Source organism: Coptis chinensis, chromosome 4 (assembly GCF_015680905.1).
Source record: "Coptis chinensis isolate HL-2020 chromosome 4, ASM1568090v1, whole genome shotgun sequence".
NCBI lineage: Eukaryota > Viridiplantae > Streptophyta > Magnoliopsida > Ranunculales > Ranunculaceae > Coptis > Coptis chinensis.
The window spans coordinates 103857185-103880053 of record NC_141459.1 but is presented as its reverse complement, the minus strand read 5'-3'; the positions used below and the strand labels follow the sequence as shown (position 1 = coordinate 103880053).

At 39.3% G+C, this 22869-nt stretch overlaps 1 protein-coding gene and 1 pseudogene across 1 annotated transcript; one reads left to right on the top strand and one right to left on the bottom strand.

The window, feature by feature from the left end:
* Positions 1-1846: 1846 nt before the first annotated feature.
* On the bottom strand, positions 1847-3086 carry LOC147506494 (uncharacterized). Its single transcript, XM_086605778.1, has 2 exons — positions 2818-3086; positions 1847-2267 (listed from the first exon to the last, which is right to left on the bottom strand). Exons 1-2 carry the CDS (start codon positions 2977-2979, stop codon positions 2061-2063), a joined length of 369 nt encoding a protein of 122 aa, XP_086461904.1. The 5' UTR covers positions 2980-3086; the 3' UTR covers positions 1847-2060.
* Positions 3087-4096: 1010 nt separating this feature from the next.
* LOC147506493 (uncharacterized) lies at positions 4097-4909 on the top strand (annotated as a pseudogene).
* Positions 4910-22869: the final 17960 nt, after the last annotated feature.

Here is a 22869-nt window from a genome sequence, read left to right as displayed (position 1 = left end):
TAATGAATTTACTAGCATAGGCTTTTTATTCCTTGTTCCTAGACCAAGTATATATAATGGCGTAGCCCTTCATAAAGGGATCCCCTTTTCCAGATCTATTCTCATTCATACTCGGAGGAGGTGGCAACATATATACAAGACAAAAATAAGAGGTGGCAAGCATGCAAATAATTTAAGATAACCGTACTCTTATAGGTTTATTTTCTAAGTTAAGTAGCATATGCAACAACTATGAAGTTTGTGCCCAAATTCTCATATCACAACCACACGGAAAGTTTCTTAATAGATATATGCTTCATCTAAACACATGTCCACTTAGCAACAATCACATAACTAAATCAGAAAATCAAAGAAAAAAAGAGAATCTCACCAAATTTCAATCCTTCGCTATATCTGCACTTTCACACATGCACATAAGTGACTACGTAGTACGTACTGAGGTGTATTCACCAGACCATTCAAACAAATAGCTTTAGATGTAGCCTCTCCTTCTAGCTGCATAAGCATTAAACTAATCGAGTAAAGTACATCTCAAATTAATGTGCATCATTTTGCAAATAATCACAACAACCCATGCAGGAGAGTTCATGAGAATAGTAACAAAAGATCTGAGACATGTATGTCCTGATAATCTACACAAACAAATATTATCAAAAAAAAACCCACTCTAACAACACGAATGTTAGGAAAATGTTAGGAAACAATGAACGAAAATAAGTTCCATTAACCAAGGTGAAGTAGATGCCACCCTAGTACAAAATATCCCGATATATCGCGATATTTAGGGATATCTATCCAGATTTTAGAGAAAGATATATAAATATCACGATATTTTCAGAGATATATACGACTGCAAATATTGGCGATATTTTGACGATATTTGCGATATTTGTGATATTTGGAGATATTTTGTGATATTTGGAGATATTTAGCGATACTTTGTATATATAACAATTTTATTTAATATTTACCATTATATTTTAAATAAATATAAATAATGTATCATGGTATATCAAGAAATATCCACAATATCCACGATTTTGTCGATTTTTGGATATATCCACGATATTTGCATATGAAACAATGTCAAATATTCCCAAAAAGAGGGATATATCCACGATACATACCCAGAAATTGAGTATCGATAAATACCCATATCCTGATATTTTGTACTATGGATGCCACAGTATCCTTGGCCGGAATAAACATCTGTGACATTGTATACTAATTTTTTTTTCCACGATCAAATAGCCAAAACTAATTAATGGGTGTGGCACACATAATTTTGGCAAGAAAATTTATCATTACCGTATGACACTTAAGGCAGGATAGAAAGATCACCAATCGATTAATTAAAAAAACAATAGTAAGAAAATTTAGACAAACCTGCAAAATGTTTCATGAACTTGAAAGTAGGACAGGGTGCCCTTACTTCTCCCTTTGGATTTTCAATTCTAACTGAAGCTAGCAACCTAAAACTTCACAAGTTAACAAACAAGTCTTTCTCTACATTTTTCAGTATACAAGGGAGTAAAGGAATGCATTGAACAACATTTAGAATTGAAGCAAAACAAATTATAGAGGAATAAAAGACACTTAAAGCATCTCCCTCACTACACCATATCTATTGAAAAAAGATACTTTTGGATGTCGTTTTTCTAAAAAAAAAAACACTTTTGGGTGTCGTAAGGTGACCCGTTTTTTTTGCAGTATTTTTTTTTTCTACAACACTTGACAAGTGTCTTTTTTTTCATTTATTTTTAAAAGGGCTGAATCGGGGCCAAAAAATGCCCCTACAGTTCAGAGCATTAATAACATCAAGAATAAATGTGATACTTGTGCCTTTTGAAGTGTGCAGTAATAGACAAAGCCCAGTCCTCATCCATCATCAAATGGCTAATAGAAACAATTTTATAGCCTACTCTGCGTCTCAGCCTAATAACAACAGTTAATATAAAGGTTCCCATCAAGAAGTTACTCAGCTCCTACTAACAAACTATCGTAGCTTCTTTTAGTACTTTTACAACCCACTAACACTACCACTGATTCTCATAACATATTCAAGTTGAGGATATTCCAAACTTTATCCAAACTTTAGCAAGGGTAAACGAGATTCCCAGTTTAGCAAAAGCTTTCACACATGCTAGCTTGACAGTTATAGAAGTTTTTGAAGAGGACACCATGTTGATAAGCACCTCCAAAATGATATATGCAAAATCCACAGACAACTCAGAAAAGCAGCCCACAGTGAAAATTGATGCTTTTACCTGATAGACATCAAATAGATTAAGAAAAGTTCTTAGTCAATATTGTGCAGTGATCAAGGACTTGTCAAATACTTCTAATAACCATAATGAATTTCAGCTCAACTAAAAGTAGATTACTCTAATGTAAATACCATTGATGAATACAGAAGAGTAGAATCAACAAATTCGAACGAAATAGCGCACAAAGATGTATTTCTCAAGATCATGCATCTTGTAATTTACTTATATTTGAAACGAGAATATGCAAACTTCGGTGTTTTTTACTTTTACGACATATTTTATTCGATTTGTTTTAGTGTTAACGTCTGCTAATCTAAAAGCCATAAATCTCTTGCATGAGATAGTAACAATACCTCCAAAACATGGCACGATCCTAAACTTAACAAGACCATGTGGCGATTTCAAAGATCTCTTTTGCAAAATCGGACCAACAACCAAGGAAGCATAAAGTAATTGCTCTGGATTCAACATCCCCTCTGTCGAAAACTATCTTCACTCTTTTAAGAAGTTGTTCATAATTTGCAAACCTCTCCTTAGCCAGATGACCTACATATTTTTTACATTGACTTGTCTCTAAAAGAAAAGGTTTTAGGATACATAGCCGGGTATGTTTGTCTCCAGACTTAAATGCATCTGCAAGACGAAGAAGAACCGCATTTGCAAACAGCCTGTCCTCCCCCGGAACGAGACCATAAATGTTCGATATTCTCATAACACTACCACTGATTCTCAGATAAATATCCAAACTTTATCAAACCCCAAGTCTTAAAACTAAAAAATCTCACTGCCCAAACTCTAATTTCTTGAAAAAAAAACTAAGTTCCCACAACCGCGTACCTTTGTTTAGTACCAAATGTGAGGTATTTGTTAGTAGAATTGATACATTGTCTGTAAGACGACGACAGGCGTCGGTCGTGTAATAGCCAATTATTGGCGACCAGTGGTAAGTTAGTATTAGGGACTTAGGATAGAATGGGTGCATGAACTTACAAATTTTCTTATATAACGGACATGCCATTCACTCATTCTAGCGGATGAATTTGAAATGACGTTACAACTTCAGGCAGGCGGTCAGGTAGCACTTCGTGACCGATCGCACATCATGATCCTTCCTTTGGCAAATATTCCAACTTCCAATTATATTGAAGTGTTGGACCATGCCATAGCAGGAAAAAGTCACTAACTTTATAGCTCAAACAAATCGAGGATTATTTCTTGTTGTCCTTTTCATCCGATTGCTTCTACTTTATATTTCAGGTTGCTTACTCGGGCACTTTCAGCCAGTCATTACATCCACTGAAATTAAATGAACTTGTGGATGAAAAATCGTTACTCCTTAAGTCCTTAGTTAACTTCGTAAAAGTTACGCGGGTTCATTGTTGATGCGCATTTTATTTTTCATTCGGTTTCAAAGACAAAATACGAATTTATAACCAAACCTCTGCAGTATGGTTATTCCATATCTTGTCACACTTATCCTAAAATCAGCACTTTTCTAAAGACAAGTCATACTCACACACAAGAAATAAAAAAGCAAGTCATACACACACAAACACAAAGAAGTAAAGACAAGAAGTAAAGAAATGATAACAACACGCACAAATAGAATACCGTTACCTAAAAGAAAACGAGTAAAATCCTTCGCCATTTGATCTGCTGTAGGAAGGTGTAGCTCCCTGAATGTTCTTTTGGATCCAAATAAGCGCTCAGTGCGGTCAATGACAAGGCATACACGGACGTTGTAAATGTCCATTGGGGTATCCAGAGTTGCATCAGTCCAATCTTTGCACATCATGCTACTATAGTGATTATATATACTAGTTTGGTTAATGGCCGGAAATATTGATCAAGCTGAGAGTGTTCGGGGAAATGAAGGAGGTTGGGATACAGCCTAATGTGTATACTTATAGTATTGTGATTGATGCCTTGTGTCGGTGTGGGCAGATATCGCGTGCTCATGATGTTTTTGCGGAGATTACTCATGTTGGGTGTTCGCCGAATTCGATTACTTTTAATAATTTGATGAAAGTTCATGTTAAGGCGGGGAGGACTGAGAAAGTTTTGCAGGTTTATAACTAGATGAAGAGGCTTGATTGCCCGGCAGATACTATTATGTATAACTTTCTTATAGAGAGTCGTTGTAGAGATGATAATTTTGAGGAAGCTACAAAGGTCTTGAATTAGATGGTTAAGAAAGGGTGTAGTGCGAATGCGTCAACTTTCAATCCAATCTTTAGGCGTATAATGAAGTTGAAGGATGTTAATGCAGCTCATAGAATGTATACTAAGATGAAAGAGATGAAATCCACGCCCAACACAGTGACATATAATGTGTTGATGAAGATGTTTTTGAATTTAAGTCGTGAGACATGGTTTTCAAGCTGAAGCAGGAAATGGATGAGAATGAGGTTGAACCAAATGTGAACACTTATCGAGTTTTGATCTCGTTGTTTTGTCGTATTGGGCATTGGGTTCAAGCACATAAGTTCTTAATTGAGATGCTTGAAGAAAAGTGCTTAAGACCAACTTTGCCAATGTATGAGTCGGTTTTGCTACATCTGAGAAAGGCAAAGCAGATAAAGAAGCACGAGGAGTTGGTAGAAAAGATGGTTGATAGGGGATTTGTAACGCGCCCTTTGTAGCTAGGACTTGGGAGTCAGGTTATTTATTGATCAACCACAAGTGTTGTTTTTCCAGTTGATTACACTGTTGATAAAACATTCTTTATACACGTTTATTGGTTTTCAGTTACTTATTTTCTTAAGTCCGAGGTCCACAGTTCAAAGTCCGAGGTCCACAGTCCAAGTCCGAAGTCCAAAATCCAATGTCCGTATAGTCGTACGTTTTAGTCAAGTTACCTTACTCACGTGGGTTTGGTAGGATAGGTCGAGTAAGGGATCGTCCAAACCTTAGGGCTCGGATAGGTTCACAACTGGAATTACAACTTTTGGTGAGTAGGATTTTTAGGTTTCTTTTTAGTTGGTTTAATTAAAATAACGGTAATGCAAATAATGTAAATTATTACGGCGATTATATGTAGGTAAACAAAGATGGAGAAACAGGGAGAGAGTTAATCATGCTCATGCAAGAATCATTTTCAACAGTTTTTATTACCGAATCACTACATCTCGAGTATTGATCCCTAGTGCATGCCCACATCTCTAGGTCGCATTTCACTAGCATAAGGAGTTTCAATAATACCGCATCTCTGGTATATTATTTCAGCTCTTGGCTCGATTTCACATCACCGGACAAATTGGAGAGTCATCGACACCAGCAGTGTCACGCCTTGAGACATTTTAGATCGCTACGACCGAAGCTCCCTGGAGCATCGCTGATCCAACTTTGTACAGTCTAAGTCATTTTGGGACCGGATGTCAATTCTATGCCTAATTCCTAAGTAGTGATTTTAGAATATTAACGATTCAATCCGGATTTTCACACGAGCAGCATAACCCTCCCCTTGAGGGGGGGGGGATTAGCTCATGGTCATAGAAGAAATAATAAAACTTGCTGTATACATTAAGTAAATAAATGCAGGACAAGAATTAAACTAGAAAAGAAATGAATGTTATTAAGGTAAAAATAATTTACGGTATTTAATCTGCTTTGAAATGGAAATGGCAAAATGTAAAGTTTGAAGAAGAAAATCTAACTAGGCGTAGCTAAAACATTAATATGTTGAAGGGGTAATAATGAAGGCGACCCTTCATATATATATAGGCGATACTGAGGAGTGATCCGTGAATGTTTTAGATTTTGTTTTTATGCTAATTGAATGGTTCGAAACAAAACTTTGTTTTTAACGGTTTTAATTTTTGTCCTTTTGCTGATTTAAGGTTTTGTTTTTAGCTTATGTCAATTCAAACCACCTGGTTTGAATTGGTACGTGTCTTCTCTCTTGCCAGGTGGTATCAATTTGAAACCATCCTTTGCCACCTGCCTATGCTGACTCATCATGCCTTCTGGGCCCGCAGAGTGTGTCCAGTGGCGGCGCCGATTTTGGCGTTTTTACGACTTTTTGTCCTTGCGCAGAGTTCGTCGCCCGGGTCGCTATGGCAGCTTCACTAGCCAACGTCGGCACCTAGATTTATCCGATTTGAGCTTGAAGTTTCCCCGCTTCTTTATATGTGGGTCCGCTTTAGACCGGTTTTGTTCTTTTGGAAACTTCGCTCTAGTCGGGGCTTTGTTGGGCTTCACGGAATTGAGTGGGAATTCCAAATATTCCCGTATTCTCAGACTTGGCTTCACTAGCCAACGCGTCTGCATCTAGATTTATCCGATTTGAGCTTCGGAAGTTTGTTTGCTTTCTTTATATGTGGACCCGTTCCAGCGACCGGGTTCTCGTTTCTTTTGGAAACTTCGCTTTAGTCGGGGCTTTGTTGGGCTTCACGGGGTCGAGTGGGAAACTTCAATTATTCCCGTATTCCCGTATTCCCGTACTTTGATGCATGTTTTATCACTATATTTATTTTAATTGCGGAATCCTGCAAAAGTACGAAAATATAATTATTACATGATTATTAAACACATAATCGACCAAAATGTTATGTCTCTCGGGGTTTAATATTACAGTTTTGGGTGCTTATCACACCACCCCAAAACAGCACTTTGCTTGTCCTCAAGCAAAGAAGAGACATTAAAACGATAAGTGGTCAAAAAAATGTGTTGTCCTAAGCTAAATCTCATTTCGCAGAGTGCGGTTGCATTGACCGTATGCAACAAGGCCTTGAACCACTAGGAATTCCCTAGTGGACGAGTTATAGCCTCGTGAGAGTTTTCCAAAGAAGATACTCACAAACTTCATTTATACTACAACGACTCAGTAACAAAGGTTTGTTTCCTTAATTAATCTCAGGTATCTAGACATCTCACTAGCAGGGGAAACAAGGACTTTATTCTTTCGAAATTCAAGTTAATATACATACAATAATCGAAACATCTACGTATGAGCATGCATGCAGTGATCTAATAATGAAATGTACGAGCAGGGCCGTTTCTGGATCCTTTGGATAGCGTCCTTAAGTAGGTTTTCACAGGTATGTGTCGAAACACAATTTCTCTCTTATTTTTCCACTCAAGCTTTGCTATCTCCAGTGTGCAGTGGGCACACGTTTCCTCACATACTCAATGACAAATCCGGAGGAGGGCGAGGTCGAGAAGTCACAACTACTACTTATTATCATACTATCATATTCCTAATTGAGCTAGAGGTCTTTATTAGGTGTTATGGGGCTTAGGTGGTAGTGTAAAAGAAACTGGAAATGGAAAATTAAAAAAATGTAAGTTATGAGAGAATAAGGTCTTGAGATATTTATACTAGAGAAATCTTTTTTTCTTTCCTGCTTCTAACATGGTTTCCATACTTGGATTTTTCAAGCTTTTGTATTCCCTTTTGATTTGATCTTTGGGGGGAATTCTAACCTTGATATTTCTTTTGATTTTTAGAAACATATTTCTATTTTCTTTTTCTTTTCTTTTTTTTTTCTTTTTTTTTTTCTTTTTTTTTTTTTTTTTTTTTCTGGCACAGGTAACTGATTTTGATTTGTGACAAGGTTTTTCTTTTCATTTGGCTGCACTTCATCCTATTTCTCATACTCATCATCTAGGTAGGCTTATTTTTTTTGTGGTTAATAGATGGGTAATGATTTTTTTTTTTTTTTTGAAGGATTAATGAAAGGTTCAATGTGGCGACTAGCGGTAAAATTTTTTTACAGGTGTGAATTTTTTTTTGGCTATATCGATCCAAAGAAGGCCTAAATTCTCGCCTAGGATTTGGGTAGTGATCAAGTAAGTAGATGTGTGAACTTTTCTATTCGGAAGAACTACTCCTCTATGTCATTACTCATATATCACACCTTTTGAGGCTTTTGGTTAGATTCTTACAGGATATGGAAACTAAGTTATCTAACCGTGGGTCCCAGAAACTTACTGCTGTGTACATTTAATAATAGTCAGTGCATGAATGCTCATGAAAAGATGTAAAAAATATTGCATACGTATTAAATTAAGTTTCTAAGAACAAGTCCTAATTCTGATGCTAGGGTGAGATTTCTAAATATTTTTCAACATAGAAAGAGAAACGAGAATTTGTCACTAAATACGTTTATTTAGACATTAAGTAAACTATATATACAACTATGCATGCCTAATTTTTGCAAAAGGTTCTCACCACCCCCAAACAGTCGGACACTGTGTCCTCAAATTGTTAAGAGGAAGAAAGAGTTTACCTGAGAGGCTTTGAGCAAAAATATAGCTGACATCTTCCACAGAAATTTATTGTAACACATTATATATTATACATCATAAAAGTAGAAGCACACTGTTAGAGTAGCACACCGTTAGGTTATTTATTTATTTCACATCAAAATGTAAAACAATATGTACATGCATCAACTCACATTGCCCCAACCTTGAACTAGGGGATAGTCCCTCCTTGCCTCGTCCCTGTAGAAATGTCATTCCTACGCATCCCGCCAATCTATCATAGCTTTACAGACTTCACTCCACTTCCTCTTCTTTGCATTGTCTAGATGAGCTATCATTTTATCATCGTTAGGGAAAGAACGAACTTTCTTAAGATACCTTGCAGGGCGTGTCCATGTCCGAAATCGCAAAGAACGAATTATCTTGTTTGTTGGACACATAGAGTTGACCTTTACCCGAAATTCGAAGGTGGTCGCAAACTCAGTGGAAGTATCGTCCTCACTATCCCGCATGTTGTAACCGGCGGGGGTGATATAGTGTTGCCGAAAAGACCGATCCTTCTTAAGATTCTCAATTACTAGTTCAGAATGTCGGCGGTGGTACGTTCTTCGGGCCAATGCATGGAATGTCTTACACGCCTTTGATGCCGTGGAAAAATGCCAATCTCCCATGATGTTCAAAAATAAATAACATGGCGCTTCAACATTCATGGTCATAATTGGCTAGTGGAATAGTAAATTACGCCATCGGCCGCCTTCGCACGTTCTTTGACGTGGACAAGGCCATCGCCATACCAGGCAGCAAAAAATCTTCCCTAGAATAGTCATTAAGGTCATTCTCTATCATGTATTGAATGGGGAGATCTGGCTGAAGAGGAGGAAGGTCTAGAGCCATAGCCACTGTTGGCTCATAAAAAGCGTGTCGGGTGTTAACAATACATAGTGTAAACCCATTCAAAGGGAAACCCTGGACAGCTGGTAGATCTTCCATGTTATCATAAAAATAAGTTGCCAAACCTAGGGAGTATGTCTGCTCCGGGTGTAGAATGAGAGAGTTCCAACCAACTTGAGTGATGTAGTCTCTGAAAAGATGTCCATATGCCGGAGAATTCAGCAATGAATGGAAAGATTGTTCTAGAATCATCTTTGGAGCTTCCATTGTGTGAAAAAATGTGACCTGTTTAGACAAGGATAAACAAATATTAGAGCATGATGAGAATCATTAAGTAAAAACAAATTACCATATGAAAATTAAAAACTAAAAAGAAAATGATAAATAATATAAAATTGCAAAATTTAAATGGTTTCATTGGCCCAAGTAACGGCGAGGATCCTTTTGTGGGAGGGATCCGTTTATAAGATTTTCTATGCCATCAATCCGTGCAACAGCCTGTTGCAACATTTTGCTTTCTGTCTAGTAAATCTCGGCGTGGTTCTCCATTATGAGAGTGTGATTTGCCAAGAATTGGTTGTGGCTGTGCAAGAATTGTGCTTGTTCCTCTTCGTTTATTGTCCGCAGTCCCGAAATTCAAGAAGGCCGGTGATAATAATGTTCGACGCTTTGAATAATGTCATCAGTCCTTGTTGAATTAAAAGCTTAAGCCCTTCCATGGGATTAAATACGTTGCATAATGCATTTTCATGAAAGATGTTGTCGGTGGAACAATCTTCGTTGGTTCCTGCACCGACATGGTTCTTTGCAACGTCGGGGTTCCAAATCCGTTCCTACATACTGAGTGAATGGTAAGAATGTTAGCTATTCGAAGAGGTGTGTGAGGAGAAGTACTAGAAAAACCCAATGTATCATGATAAGTGTCACAATGGTTGGTAAAGGGCTGCCTTTTTCCCGCACGCGCGATCGCATTCCGCAGAAATTTAATAATGCAAAAATCATTGCAGTTAGTCCGCGAACACCCGTGAGTAAATGGAGGAGTGGTTTGGTTATTTCGGAAGTCTTGGACGTGTCGATGACATTATGAGCTACCCATTGGATCACAGATAATTGGTTCTTTTGCAAAGATCGCTGATAAACAATACGGTTTTTCCGGTTGTATTCGCCGTGAAGGATAGTTGCAAACATCGATGCGGATATTATCGAAAAGGTGAATCCCGAAGGTGTACTCCTTGGTTTGTAATAGGAATTTGAAGTACCTCGAGAGATGATTTCCATAGTCAATTCATGCTCGCATCCGTTAAGCATGGACAAAGAATTGTTCGTTTTGGAAATAACCGCTTTTATAAAATAACAAGACCAATTCTCTGGAATAAAATGTTTGCTTATGGTGTAAAAGAGGGTACCATCCTCGACGTAATATTTCAGTGTCAAAAAAGGGATGAAAAAGACCATTTTGGAAATTTTCCATAAAATTTTGCTCAGGCACGAAACTTCGAGTGAGGGCCATTAAAGATGGAGTAGTGAAAAATTATTTTGGAAAAAGGGAAGTTAAATTTTTGAGGTGTCTATCCTTGTTATAAATAGGCACCCATCCGAAAATATAAAAGATACGTTTCGAGGTGTCACATGGTAGTTAGACCACGTGTATCTTCTAAGATATGCGCAAAAGTGGATGTAGTGTGGATGAGAAGAATGGGGCATGTGACAAGGAGTGCCCCCATTTTTTTTTTTTTTTTTTATTTTTTTTTTTTTATATAGCGTAAGTAGAAGGACAAGGAAAATGTAGATATACTATCACAATAAGATGTAAGAATGTGCAACGGTATGGAGACATATCATAATGATACGAGGAATTAAATACAAACCTAAATACTAGATAGAACTATATGCCACATTAACAACATGACTATAATAAAACAACCGAGCATGAAGACTTGAGTAGCATATTCAATCTGCTGCTGCTCAAACTTTTCTAGTGCATCCATAATCTTGAGCTTGGAGTGATCTAAAAATGTTTTTTAGAATAAGAAGTGTAGAGGGAAAAATATGAAATGAGTGAATATGGAGGAAGAGTTTAACGTATTTATAGAAAGAAAATTTCCATTTTCTGACCGTTTTTTAGATGTGGTTCATGACCGTTTTCTGACCGTTTTGTAGATGTGTTTCATGACCGTTTTCTGACCGTTTTTGATGCGTTTTCATTATCGGTTTATGAACATTTTAGTTTACGTTAAAATTTGTTGTTTAAGTATGACATTTAAAATATATATTTATATATATAATTTATTATTACCAATATATGTTCCTACCTATATACTAAAATATTAGATATAGCTAATATATCAAGATAGAAATATTTAGGAACCATCTACTATTAAGCTGGAAAATGCAAACACGTAAATAAAGTATCTGATAAAAATATTATACAAGACCAGAAAAAATAAATATAGCTACTGATGATCCTCGGTCTTTGTGAGCGTAATCCTCGGGGGCTCGCGGAAGAAGAACTGTGAGTCCCGCGACGTCGCGGCAAGACGAGCTCCCCGTGGAGGCTAACTGCTCATGGATATCACCAAGAGTATCCATCACCTGAGCCTGAAACTGATGCTGGCTCGCCATGAGCATTCACTGGAACTGGTTATGGCGAGTAAGCATATTGTCTTGAAATGCAGTCATGGAGGCTCTCATTTCTTGCTGGAATTCGCCCATGATGTCTGTCATCGACTCGTGGCGAGTGGTCATATCTGTCCTTAACTCGCCCAAGGTACGTCTCATCGATACCTGGCGAGTGTACATGTCTCTCAGACCACTGTTCACTGCACGTAGGGCCTCTATGGGTTGGGTGATCTTACTCATGGCGCCTTATCAAAGTATGGTGGGTGAGAGGATCCTACGCTAAGCGTGCTTTCGGCAGCCCTAGGTGTTGTGGGTTCCCAAGGGTCCCGTATGCATTTCTTGAAGACAAGCATATTCTCATATTGTGGTATAGGGGTAGTAGTGGGGTGGCGCATTTAAAACCCGATTTAATCATGACTTGCGTTACTAGAACGGCAAAGGGGCTGACCTAAGAGTGGCATGTGTGATAATATCAAAAAGAAAGGTAACGATGCAGAAGTTACCCTTTCGCTCCTGGAGGATCCAGAGAAGATGGAGGAAGGTCTTGTTGATGTCGGAAGGCTTCGAGGTGCCAATGACGTTCAGTCCCAGCCATTGAGTCACTGCTAGCTGGTTCCGTCGCACCGAGCGCTGATACGCGCATTTCCCGTCGATGTTGTACTCTCCCTCGATTAGCGTGTCGAGCATTAGGTCGTAAGTCCGTGGGTACACGGATGCTTCCGAAGTCGAGATGCGTGGTCGACCGATGGAATGCCCGTGATCCCGAGAGCAACACCGGTGTGACTTCGTAAGGCGCGCCCCTCGACGGTGACCCAAAAATGGTCGCCATTAAAACTTCCATTGTCGTAGAATTTCATCACCAAATCCTTGGAATAAAGCCTCCATTGGCATATAACAAACTCTCTCATCCTCTAGAGTGAATTTCGTGATCAAAGAATGGAGCAAACATCCCGCTTTCAAACAAATTCCCAAAAAATTTCAACACAAATCCACTGTTTCCGCCATTCTTTGGTTGTAGAGAGGATGGCTATTGATTCTTGATGAGAGGGGAGAATTGGGATGATCCGACGGAAGGAAATCTTGATAGAGCCGTGTGAGGGTCTTCGCGTGAGACCTGGTTTTAGTGTGAGCCCGCTCGTCGCGAGACTAATTCGAGAGGGGGCAGATCCGGTTTTAGGAAAACGAATCGTGTATTTGTGACGTGTGTTATCGGGTTTTTTGGGTTTAAATGGACCGAGAAATCGATATTTTGGTTGGGCCAAAAATTTTCTCGAAGCCTAAATCAAGCCTAAAGCCTGATTTAAACCTAAAAATCTAAATGCGTACCCATGACTCGTTTGGACTCTGAATTGGACGAATGAGATATCGAAACGATCGGCACGAAAAATTCTATCCAATTGTATGAGTCATTCTTGAAAGTCAGAATTATTATTATTATTATTTTTTTATTTTTAGTTTTGACTAGAAATGGAGAGTGTAAAGGTTTTATTTACATACAAGGGAGATATACGTGAAAAACACTAGATGTCCAGGGGAGTCACCATCTTAAATCATAGACAACTGTCATGTCGGCTCTAGAGCGAACCCAATCCAGCCAGACCGCGGGGCACCTCTATGTATTATGGGGTTAGGGGCGGGGCGGTACCATCCTAGACCGTCTTGGCGCTTCTGGTCTAATAAAATTATCCTTTTTACATACGGCTATCCTCAAACCGCCCCAAGGGACTCAAAGTAACCAATTCTAGGGTTGGTCTGGTGGAATCCATTGCCCGTTTGTGTTCCAAGTATGCAACATCTGAGGTTTGACACGAATCCCATGTGCAAAACTTAATGCAAAGGGAAAAGGTAACAAAATAAACATATTTACAAGGTGAGTCTTTTAACGTCAGATCCTCAAGACGAGTCGAGTCTTTTAACGTCAGATCTCAAGACGAATCCCAACCTGTGGGAGAAACAGCACGGCGATGAAGATTATCCTGCGCAGCTAGTGTTAGACAAAAGTATACCTTAAACTGGCTAGTATCGGATAGGAAGTCCAGGCCTAAACAAAAGGGTGTTTGGCAATACATACACCAGCCCATTCTTCACGCACGTCGTTTACGAGCAAAAAAACTATGACCATTCCCTATTCGTGATGAGTGAGACTTACACCAAATGATTAGCTGAAGTTCGCGAGGTAGAGAGTAGAAAAGGGAAGAGAAGGAAGGAGGTGAAATTTTAGGTACCCATCGTTTAACGAAAGGTACGTTTGCTCGTGTTGCAGAAGACATTTATACTCAGTTCTGCAAAAGAGTTTTCGTGGACTAAGGTTCCGGCGCTTGCAACCACACACTTCAAAGAACTTTTGAGATCATAAGATAGAAGATGGCCCGGCTACCAAAATGGCGTACCCTCTAGAAAACAAGATTGAGTACACCAAAACAAAACATCTAGTCGATTGTAATTTGGATTCTCAAGAAGAGTCCGCTCAACATCCGTGAGCGTAATTTGTGGTAATGTTTTAGGCGCGTTGTCCATTGACTTGAAATTATTTGTTATCTTTTGGATTAAGCAAAGAGATTGCCCCATAATGTTTCACGACCTGACATAATGAAAGGACCGGACCATCGTGTTTTCAATTTACGGGGAAAGATGTGTAACTCCGGAGTTGTATAGTAAAACTTTTGGCCAATTTTGAAATCCTTACGCAAAAATGTGCTTGTCATGCACTCTTTTCATATTAGATTTGTGGGATTTCGAGATCATAAGCATCACTCGAATCTCCTCCAAAATTCATTTTAATTTAATTGCGGTTTTTCCCTTTCTCGATGATATTGTAATTGAGGCTTTTGATGGCCCAAAAGGCACGATGCTCAAGTTCATATGGTAGATGACAAGGTTTTCCAAAACAATGCGGTAAGGAGACATCCCTATAGGTGTCTTAAATGTTTGCTCGGTATGCCCACAAGGCATCCGATAAGCGGAGAGACCATCCTTTCTTGATGGGTTGACAGTTTTCTCGAAATAGACTTTATCTCTCATTGGAGACTTCCACTTGGCCACTCGTTTGTGGGTGGTATGGAGTAGCAACCTTGTGAGTAACTCCATATTTCTTCATTAAAACCCAAAATTTTGTTACAAAATGTGTACCCCCATCATCGATGATAGCTTTGGGAACACCAAAACGAGAAAATATTTTCTTTTACAAATCTCACGACGATCTTATGGTCATTTGAGCTTACATGCGCGAAGTGCCTCAATCCATTTGGACACATAGTCTACAAATACTAAAATGTATAGAAAACCTTGAGAAATAGGGAAGGGTCCAATAAAATCAATGCCCCAAACATCAAAAATTTCCACAATTAAGATAGGATTTAGGGGTATCATATTTCGTTTGGTAATTCGACCTAGGTGTTGACAACGAATGCAAGCTACGCAATGTTCGTGGTGCATCGCGAAAAAAGAGTAGGCCAAGAAAACCACATTGTAACACCTTGGCCGCAGTTTTCTTTCCACTCAAAATGACCTCCGCAAGATTGTTCATGGCAAAAGGATAATACGTTGGTGTGTTCCCGGTCGGGAATGCAAATTTAATGAGTTGGTCGGAACAATACTTAAAGAGGTAGGGTTCATCCCGTAAAATAATATTTTACAAAGGATAAGAACTTTTATGATCGGGGCGCGACCAAAAAGGAGGGGACTTTTTAGTAACTAGGTAGTTAACGATATCCGCCGTACCATGGAGATGAGAAAATAGAGTACAAGTATTCGATGCAGGGAAGGAATCACCGATAGCTTCCGAATCACTATCGATGTCACCAACTAGCCTTGATAAATGGTCGGCTCGACATTTTACATTTCCTTTCTTGTCTTTGATTTCCGGGTGAATTCTTGTAAGAGAAGGATCCAGCGGAACAATCGTTGTTTTGCGTCTTTTTTCGCGAGTAAGTACCGAATTGCGGCATGGTCAGTATATACGATGGTCGATGTTCCAACTAGGTAGGGGCAAAACTTATCCAAAGCATAGACAACAGCTAGGAACTCTTTCTCAGTTGTGGTATAATTACGTTGAGCATCGTTAAGGGTTTTACTAGCGTAGTAAATGACAATGGGTTTGTCGTCATGTCGTTGGTCTAGCACGGCACCAATAGCAAAGTCGCTAGTGTCACACATCAGTTCGAATGGTTGAGACCAATCAGGGGGTTGAATAATAGGAGCGATAGTCAGAGCGGTTTTTAGAGTATCAAAAGGTTGTTTGCAATTGAAATTGAAGTCGAATACTGCATCCTTAAGCAGGAGATTGGTTAAGGGTCGAGCAACTTTAGAAAAATCCTGAATGAATCTCCTGTAAAACCCAGCGTGGCCTAAAAAGGCAAGGATATCCCGAACTGTACGTGGGAAGGGTAGCGAGAAATTTTAACAATTTTAGCTTTATCAACCTCTATCCCGTCTTTTGAAATAATATGACCTAGAACAAGTCCTTTGGTAACCATGAAATGACACTTCTCCCAATTGAGTACCAGATTTTTCTCTTTGCAACGCGTTAATACTTTAGAAAAGTTGGATAAACAAATACCAAAGAAATTTCCGTAAATGGAAAAGTCGTCCATGAAGACTTCCATATAACGTTCCACCATATCACTAAAAATGTGAAGCATGCAGCGTTGGAAAGTGCCTGGGGCATTACAAAGACCAAAAGGCATTCGTCTGTATGCAAAGGTTCCAAAGGGACACGTGAAAGTTATCTTTTCTTGATCGGTGGGATCGATGACAATTTGGAAGTATCCGGAATAGCCATCAAGAAAACAGTAGTAAGCATGACCGGCTAAACGTTCTAGCATCTGGTCAATGAATGGGAGAGGAAAGTGATCTTTATGGGTTCTGGCATTAAGTTTGCGATAGTCAATGCAAATTCTCCATTTCAAAGGAATGCGAGTGGAGATGCACTCACCATTTTCATTTTGCACAACTTGAATGCCGGACTTTTTGGGAACAACGTGGACAGGACTAACCCAGTCACTATCTGAGATAGGGTATATGATACCCGCATCGAGTAAACGTAAAACTTCCTCTCTCACTACTTCCTTCATGGCGGGGATTAAAGGCGGCGTTGTGGTTCTCGCGATGTCTTTGTGCCGTCATCAAGATGTATACGATGTGTGCATATGCTAGGGTCTATTCCTTTGATATCATCTAAGGACCATCCGATAGCGGAGCGGTGTTCACGAATGACATGAATCAAACGTGCCTCTTTGTCTGTAGTCAAGTGAGCAGAAATTATTATAGGGTGACTACCATCGAGATCGAGATGCACGTACTTCAAATCAGGGGGTAGAGGTTTTAAATCTGGAGTTGGAGGATTGGGGATCAAGGATTCGTGAGGGATCAAGGATTCGTGAGGGATCATCTCTTCAATGGAAAAGAGCGAATCCGGTTCTTCGAATCGGGCCAAACGCAAAGATTAGGGTCAAATAGTGGTACTTACTCTAATAATGCATGGACATCCTTTATGTACGAAGCCATCGTCAAACTCCGTGATTATCAAAAGATAGAAATTGGTGTATCTCGTCCGGGGAAAAGAGTTTGTGAAATAATCATGTTCCGCACTATCAACCAAGCTAATCTCACCCTCCATTATAGGATCGGAAACGCTTTTATTAATTTGAACACGCTGAGTTCGAATGAGAAAGGTTCCCGAAAGACAATGTCATTGAACCGTCCGACAATTTATGAGAGCGTTGGCAATTGCAAGAAAAGGATGTCCCAAGATGATAGGGATGGAGTCACAGGCTACTTCAGTATCTAAAATGACAAAATCAACCGGGTAGTAAAAATCTTGGACCTTAACTATAACGCTCTCCACTATGCCCTTTTAGGTACTTGATGGAGCCGATCCGCGAAGTTTGCAGAGTCATATTGGTAGGTTTTAATTCATGAAGACCTAACCGCTTAAATAAGTAGTAGGAAGTAGGTTAACACCGCACCCAGGTCTAAAAGTGCAAGAGTGGCGGTATACTTGTTGCCCAACGCATGGTACGGTTAATTCGACACGGGTCCATGTACTTTTACCACACCATTGGTAGTGGTAATCGAGGGAAACCGCTTTCGATGAGGAACGCTTGTTAAGGTACATTCAGACGTCGCTTGGTGGTGCACATGTCCTTCAAAAACTTGGCATGCTTCGCAAATGCTTTAGCGCCTCTAGGAAAAGTAAGTTTATGGTCAAATTTTTGAAGGTTTCACCTGGATCTCATCAAAATGTTCATCATGTTTGTTCTTTACCAAACGGGCGGGAACGGAGCTTTTGGGCGAATCGCGATATAAGGATCGCGGGTATCTTTTCCTAGGGACGTGGGTGTAATTTTGAAGGTACAACTTCGTCCGCTATAAGTTCTTGAGGTAGAGTTGGAAGGACGTTAGTCGTGGCTTCCGCCGATTCCTCGTCCGCATATGTATATTATTGTCGATGGTTCGCCGTAACGAAGAGTGGTAATGGCATTTACCTCACCCCGGCTTGGATTACTAGGTCCCGTGCATTGTTGAGTTCAAAGGCGGTGTTTGTAGGCTTAGGGTTTGGAACCGCTTTTGCCCAGGAACACGCCTTTTTGACTTTTGTCCCGAGCTAACAATGTGAAAATGAAGAGGCCATTGGATAGAAGCTAGGATTTGATTCTGCTGATTCATGTATGTCAAGAAAGTTTCAGCCGCTTTATCGGCCGTGGATTGTACCAAAGGAGCGTTAGGAACTAGTTCACGGTTATTATTCACGGGTTGATTTTGGTAGCCATATCCTTGGTTAGCGGGAACAAGGTTCGCGGTTGTTTTGGTACCCCCATATTTGCGTTGTTGGGAAAATTACTTTGCCCTTGCTGAAATTGTGGAAGATTTCCTTGACGATAGGAATTGTAGTTCGGTGGTGGTCGACAGAACGCGTTGTTGCCACCGAAGGATTTTGTTGTTGGACGGGGGTGCCCAAGCTAAATTCGGATGTTGTCGCCAAGGTGCATTAGGGATGTTGAAAGCACAAGCCTCTTGGTAAGGTTGGGGAGGACACTCGTATACCAAAGGACAATAAAGAATCGGGCGTGCTCGGGGACTTAAACAAAGAGGGCATGGGGAAGCGTTGGTAGCCATGACTTGTTTGGGTTTTGTTCATTTATTTGTACCGAAAGAGCATCGACCTTTTTTTGTTTAGGGACTCGATTAGAGTTTTAATTCGGATCTGGTTTGACCTCGAACATAGATGTAACTTTGGTAGTAGTGTCTTTAGAAGATCTAGAAGAATCGATGTTTCCCCAATGGGTGCCATCGTGAGGCCTGCTTTCAAGAAAAGTGTATGCTTCAAGAAATACCTTGTCCATGAAAACAACCGCCGCTCATGATATCTAATGTTTCCTTTTGATAGTCGAGACCATTAAAGAATGAACGGACTAATACATACAATGATTGTCGAAGTTGATGATGGGGACATTCGAGAAGTAGATCGGTAAATCTGCTCCACGCCTCGAAAAGGATTCCCTCGGGTCTTTGGCGAAAAGAATTGAATCTTTTGAAGAAGCATTTCTGTAGTTTTCTTCGAGTATAGAACTTTATCATGAATGCTTGAACAAGTTTAGCCCATGTGTCAATGGATTGGCGGCGCTTGTCCGGGCGAGCCAAACTGAAGCTTTATCAGCTAAAGTTAAGGGAAACAATCTAAGCAAGACTTGTTCGTTGGTAACGGTCGGATGGCGGAAAGTGGTGACTACTTGTTGCATCCGGCGAAGATGATTGTACGGTTTTTTCATGGTCTAAACCATGGTAAACAGGTAACAAAACCGAAAATGTTTGGCGGAATACTGAAAATCACCTACAATCGCGATCGAAGTTTAATGCGTGAAGCGTGTCCTTCCCCGTAAAGGCGAAAGATAGAAATCCGAAATGGGTTTCTCGACTGTGAGATTTTCTTCAGCCATAATTAAAGGAGATAATGGAAACGGAGATGTTTGACGAGGTTGATTTATGGAAGAGAAACTATGCCTAAGAGATAACATAAACAGTTGTTTCTTGTATTTTCGACGATGATATGTAAGTTCTAATTCCTTATGTTTACCAGACCGTAGTCTCATACAAATATAAATTTTAATTTAGTGCTCATAAGGAAACGAATAATGACCGGAGGTTTTAGAAGTTAGGAGGAGGGGAGTTGAAGCACGCTTTTCCGAAATGCTGCTAACTCGAAAGCGGGGAAGCTAGGATAATCGGTGAATATTCCAAAGACAGTCACCTGATGGAATAGGATGATAATTTATGATGGTGTATTATGCGGGGTGTTATTAAGATGATTTAGATGAATTTTTTTTTTTTAATTACTATGATTTTTTATATTTTATATTTTATATTTTTTATATATTTTATATTTTATATTTTATATTTTATATTTTTATTTTTTTTTTTTTTTATTTTAATTTACGTAATTAGTGTATTATGGAGACGTGATTACGAAATATGCAATTAAAAACGATAGATGCCAAAATAGAAACTAACTAACATATACTAGTTTACGCAGAAAGTCTACCCATGCAAATCTATATTACTTATACGTGCAACTATGTGTAAGTTATACGTGAGCTAGGGGGATGTCGAGAACGAACTCATGCAATTGAATACCGTGTACGTGAATTGATGTAACATACACATACAAAAATATTCTAAGCAGGTGGTTTGACGCTACGCATATATCAAAATATATTCGAATCATATTAATTGTGTTACGTGAATATGTAATGACGAACCACCTTTACATGCACGGAGTTCTCATGCCACCATACAAATATACGAGGTAAAACATGTTATAGCAAATAATATCCTCGACAAAGTTTGAGGAGTTTAAGAGTTTGAAACCTGGCGTCCCGCGATTCCTCGTATAGCGATCGACTACTCCCGAGCTTATACTTACTAGCAAAACAGGACCAAAGAGCCCAAAAGAGTACTAAAAGGAAAGTGGCTCAGACTGAAAACCGGAGTGTTGATACTCCGTGTTAGTCTCGCGTGCTCTAATTCAGTCCTCGTCCGAGACTCTTTTGTCTCGTTCAAGATTTCAAATTCCTACGGAGTACTTAGACTGTGCTAATGAAAATAAACAACTTGGTTTACAGATATTTGTTAGTAGAAAAAATTACGGAAAAGAGTTAGTATTGTAACAGAAATGAAAATTAAAAAGATGAGGAGATAGGGGAGGGGGTTTTTATGGATGTATTCCAGTTATTATGTTAAGTCCAGAGTCCTTCGGCGCCATTTGATAGAACACTCTTTATACACGTTTATTGGTTTTCAGTTACTTGTTTTCTTAAGTCCGAGGTCCACAGTTCAAAGTCCGAGGTCCACAGTCCAAGTCCGAAGTCCAAAGTCCAACGTCCAAATAGTCGTACGTTTTAGTCAAGTTACCTTACTCACGTGGGTTTGGTAGGATAGGTCGAGTAAGGGATCGTCCAAACCTTAGGGCTCGGATAGGTTCACAACTGGAATTACAACTTTTGGTGAGTAGGATTTTTAGATTTCTTTTTAGTTGGTTTAATTAAAATAACGGTAATGCAAATAATGTAAATTATTACGGCGATTATATGTAGGTAAACAAAGATGGAGAAACAGGGAGAGAGTTAATCATGCTCATGCAAGAATCATTTTCAATAGTTTTTATTACCGAATCACTACATCTCTAGTTCGTTTCGTTTTCGGAGACGACGTCGAGTATTGATCCCTAGTGCATGCCCACATCTCTAGGTCGCATTTCACTAGCATAAGGAGTTTCAATAATACCGCATCTCTGGTATATTATTTCAGCTCCTGGCTCGATTTCACATCAGCTGGACGAATTGGAGAGTCATCCGACACTGCAGAGTCGCGGCGAGACATTTTGGATTCGCTAGCGTGAGATCGCCCCGAGCATCGCAATCCAACTTTGTACAGTCCTCGATCATTTTGGGACCGGATGTCAATTCTATGCCTAATTCCTAAGTAGTGATTCTAGAATATTAACGAAGTCAATCCGGATTTTCACCTGGCAAAGATAACCCTCTCCCCAGAGGGGGATTAGCTCATGGTTATATAAGGAATAATAAAACTTGTCAGTATACATTAAGTAAATAAATGCAGACAAGAATTAAACTAGAAAAGAAATGACTGTTATTAAGGTAAAAATAACTTACGATTTTAATCTGGCCGAAATGGAAATGGCAAAATGTAAAAATGTAAGAAAAAATCTAACTAAGAAAAACATTAATATCTTTGAAGGGTAATAATGAAGACGACCCTTTATATATATATAGCTGATACAGGAGTGATCCGTGAATGTTTTAGATTTTGTTTTTATGCTAATTGAATGGTTCGACACAAAACTTTATTTTTAACGGTTTTAATTTTTGTCCTTTTGCTGATTTAAGGTTTTGTTTTTAGCTTATGTCAATTCAAACCACCTGGTTTGAATTGGTACGTGTCTTCTCTCTTGCCAGGTGGTATCAATTTGAAACCATCCTTTGCCACCTGCCTATGCTTTCGACTCATCATGCCTTCGGGCCCCTAGAGTGTGTCCACTTAGTGTGTCCAGTGGCGGCGCCGATTTTGGCGTTTTTACGACTATTTGTCCTTGCGCAGAGTTCGTCGCCCGGGTTGCTATGGCAGCTTCACTAGCCAATGTTGACATCTAGATTTATCCGATTTGAGCTTCGGAAGTTTCCTGCTTCTTTATATGTGGGGCCCGCTCAGACCGGTTTTGTTCTTTTGGAAACTTCGCTCTAGTCGCTTTGTTGGGCTTCACGGAATTGAGTGGGAATTCCAAATATTCCCAGATTCTCAGATTTTGGCGCTTCACTAGCCAATGCCGGCATCTAGATTTATCCGATTTGAGCTTCGGAAGTTTGCTGCT

Bases quoted from the DNA above. Each gene is read 5' to 3' on its own strand.
- LOC147506494 (XM_086605778.1), bottom strand. From the start codon at position 2,979: ATGAGAATATCGAACATTTATGGTCTCGTTCCGGGGGAGGACAGGCTG. The intron at 2,268-2,817 runs GTAGGTCATCTG...GATGTCTATCAG, and splicing joins CAAGTCAATGTAAAAAATAT to GTAAAAGCATCAATTTTCAC.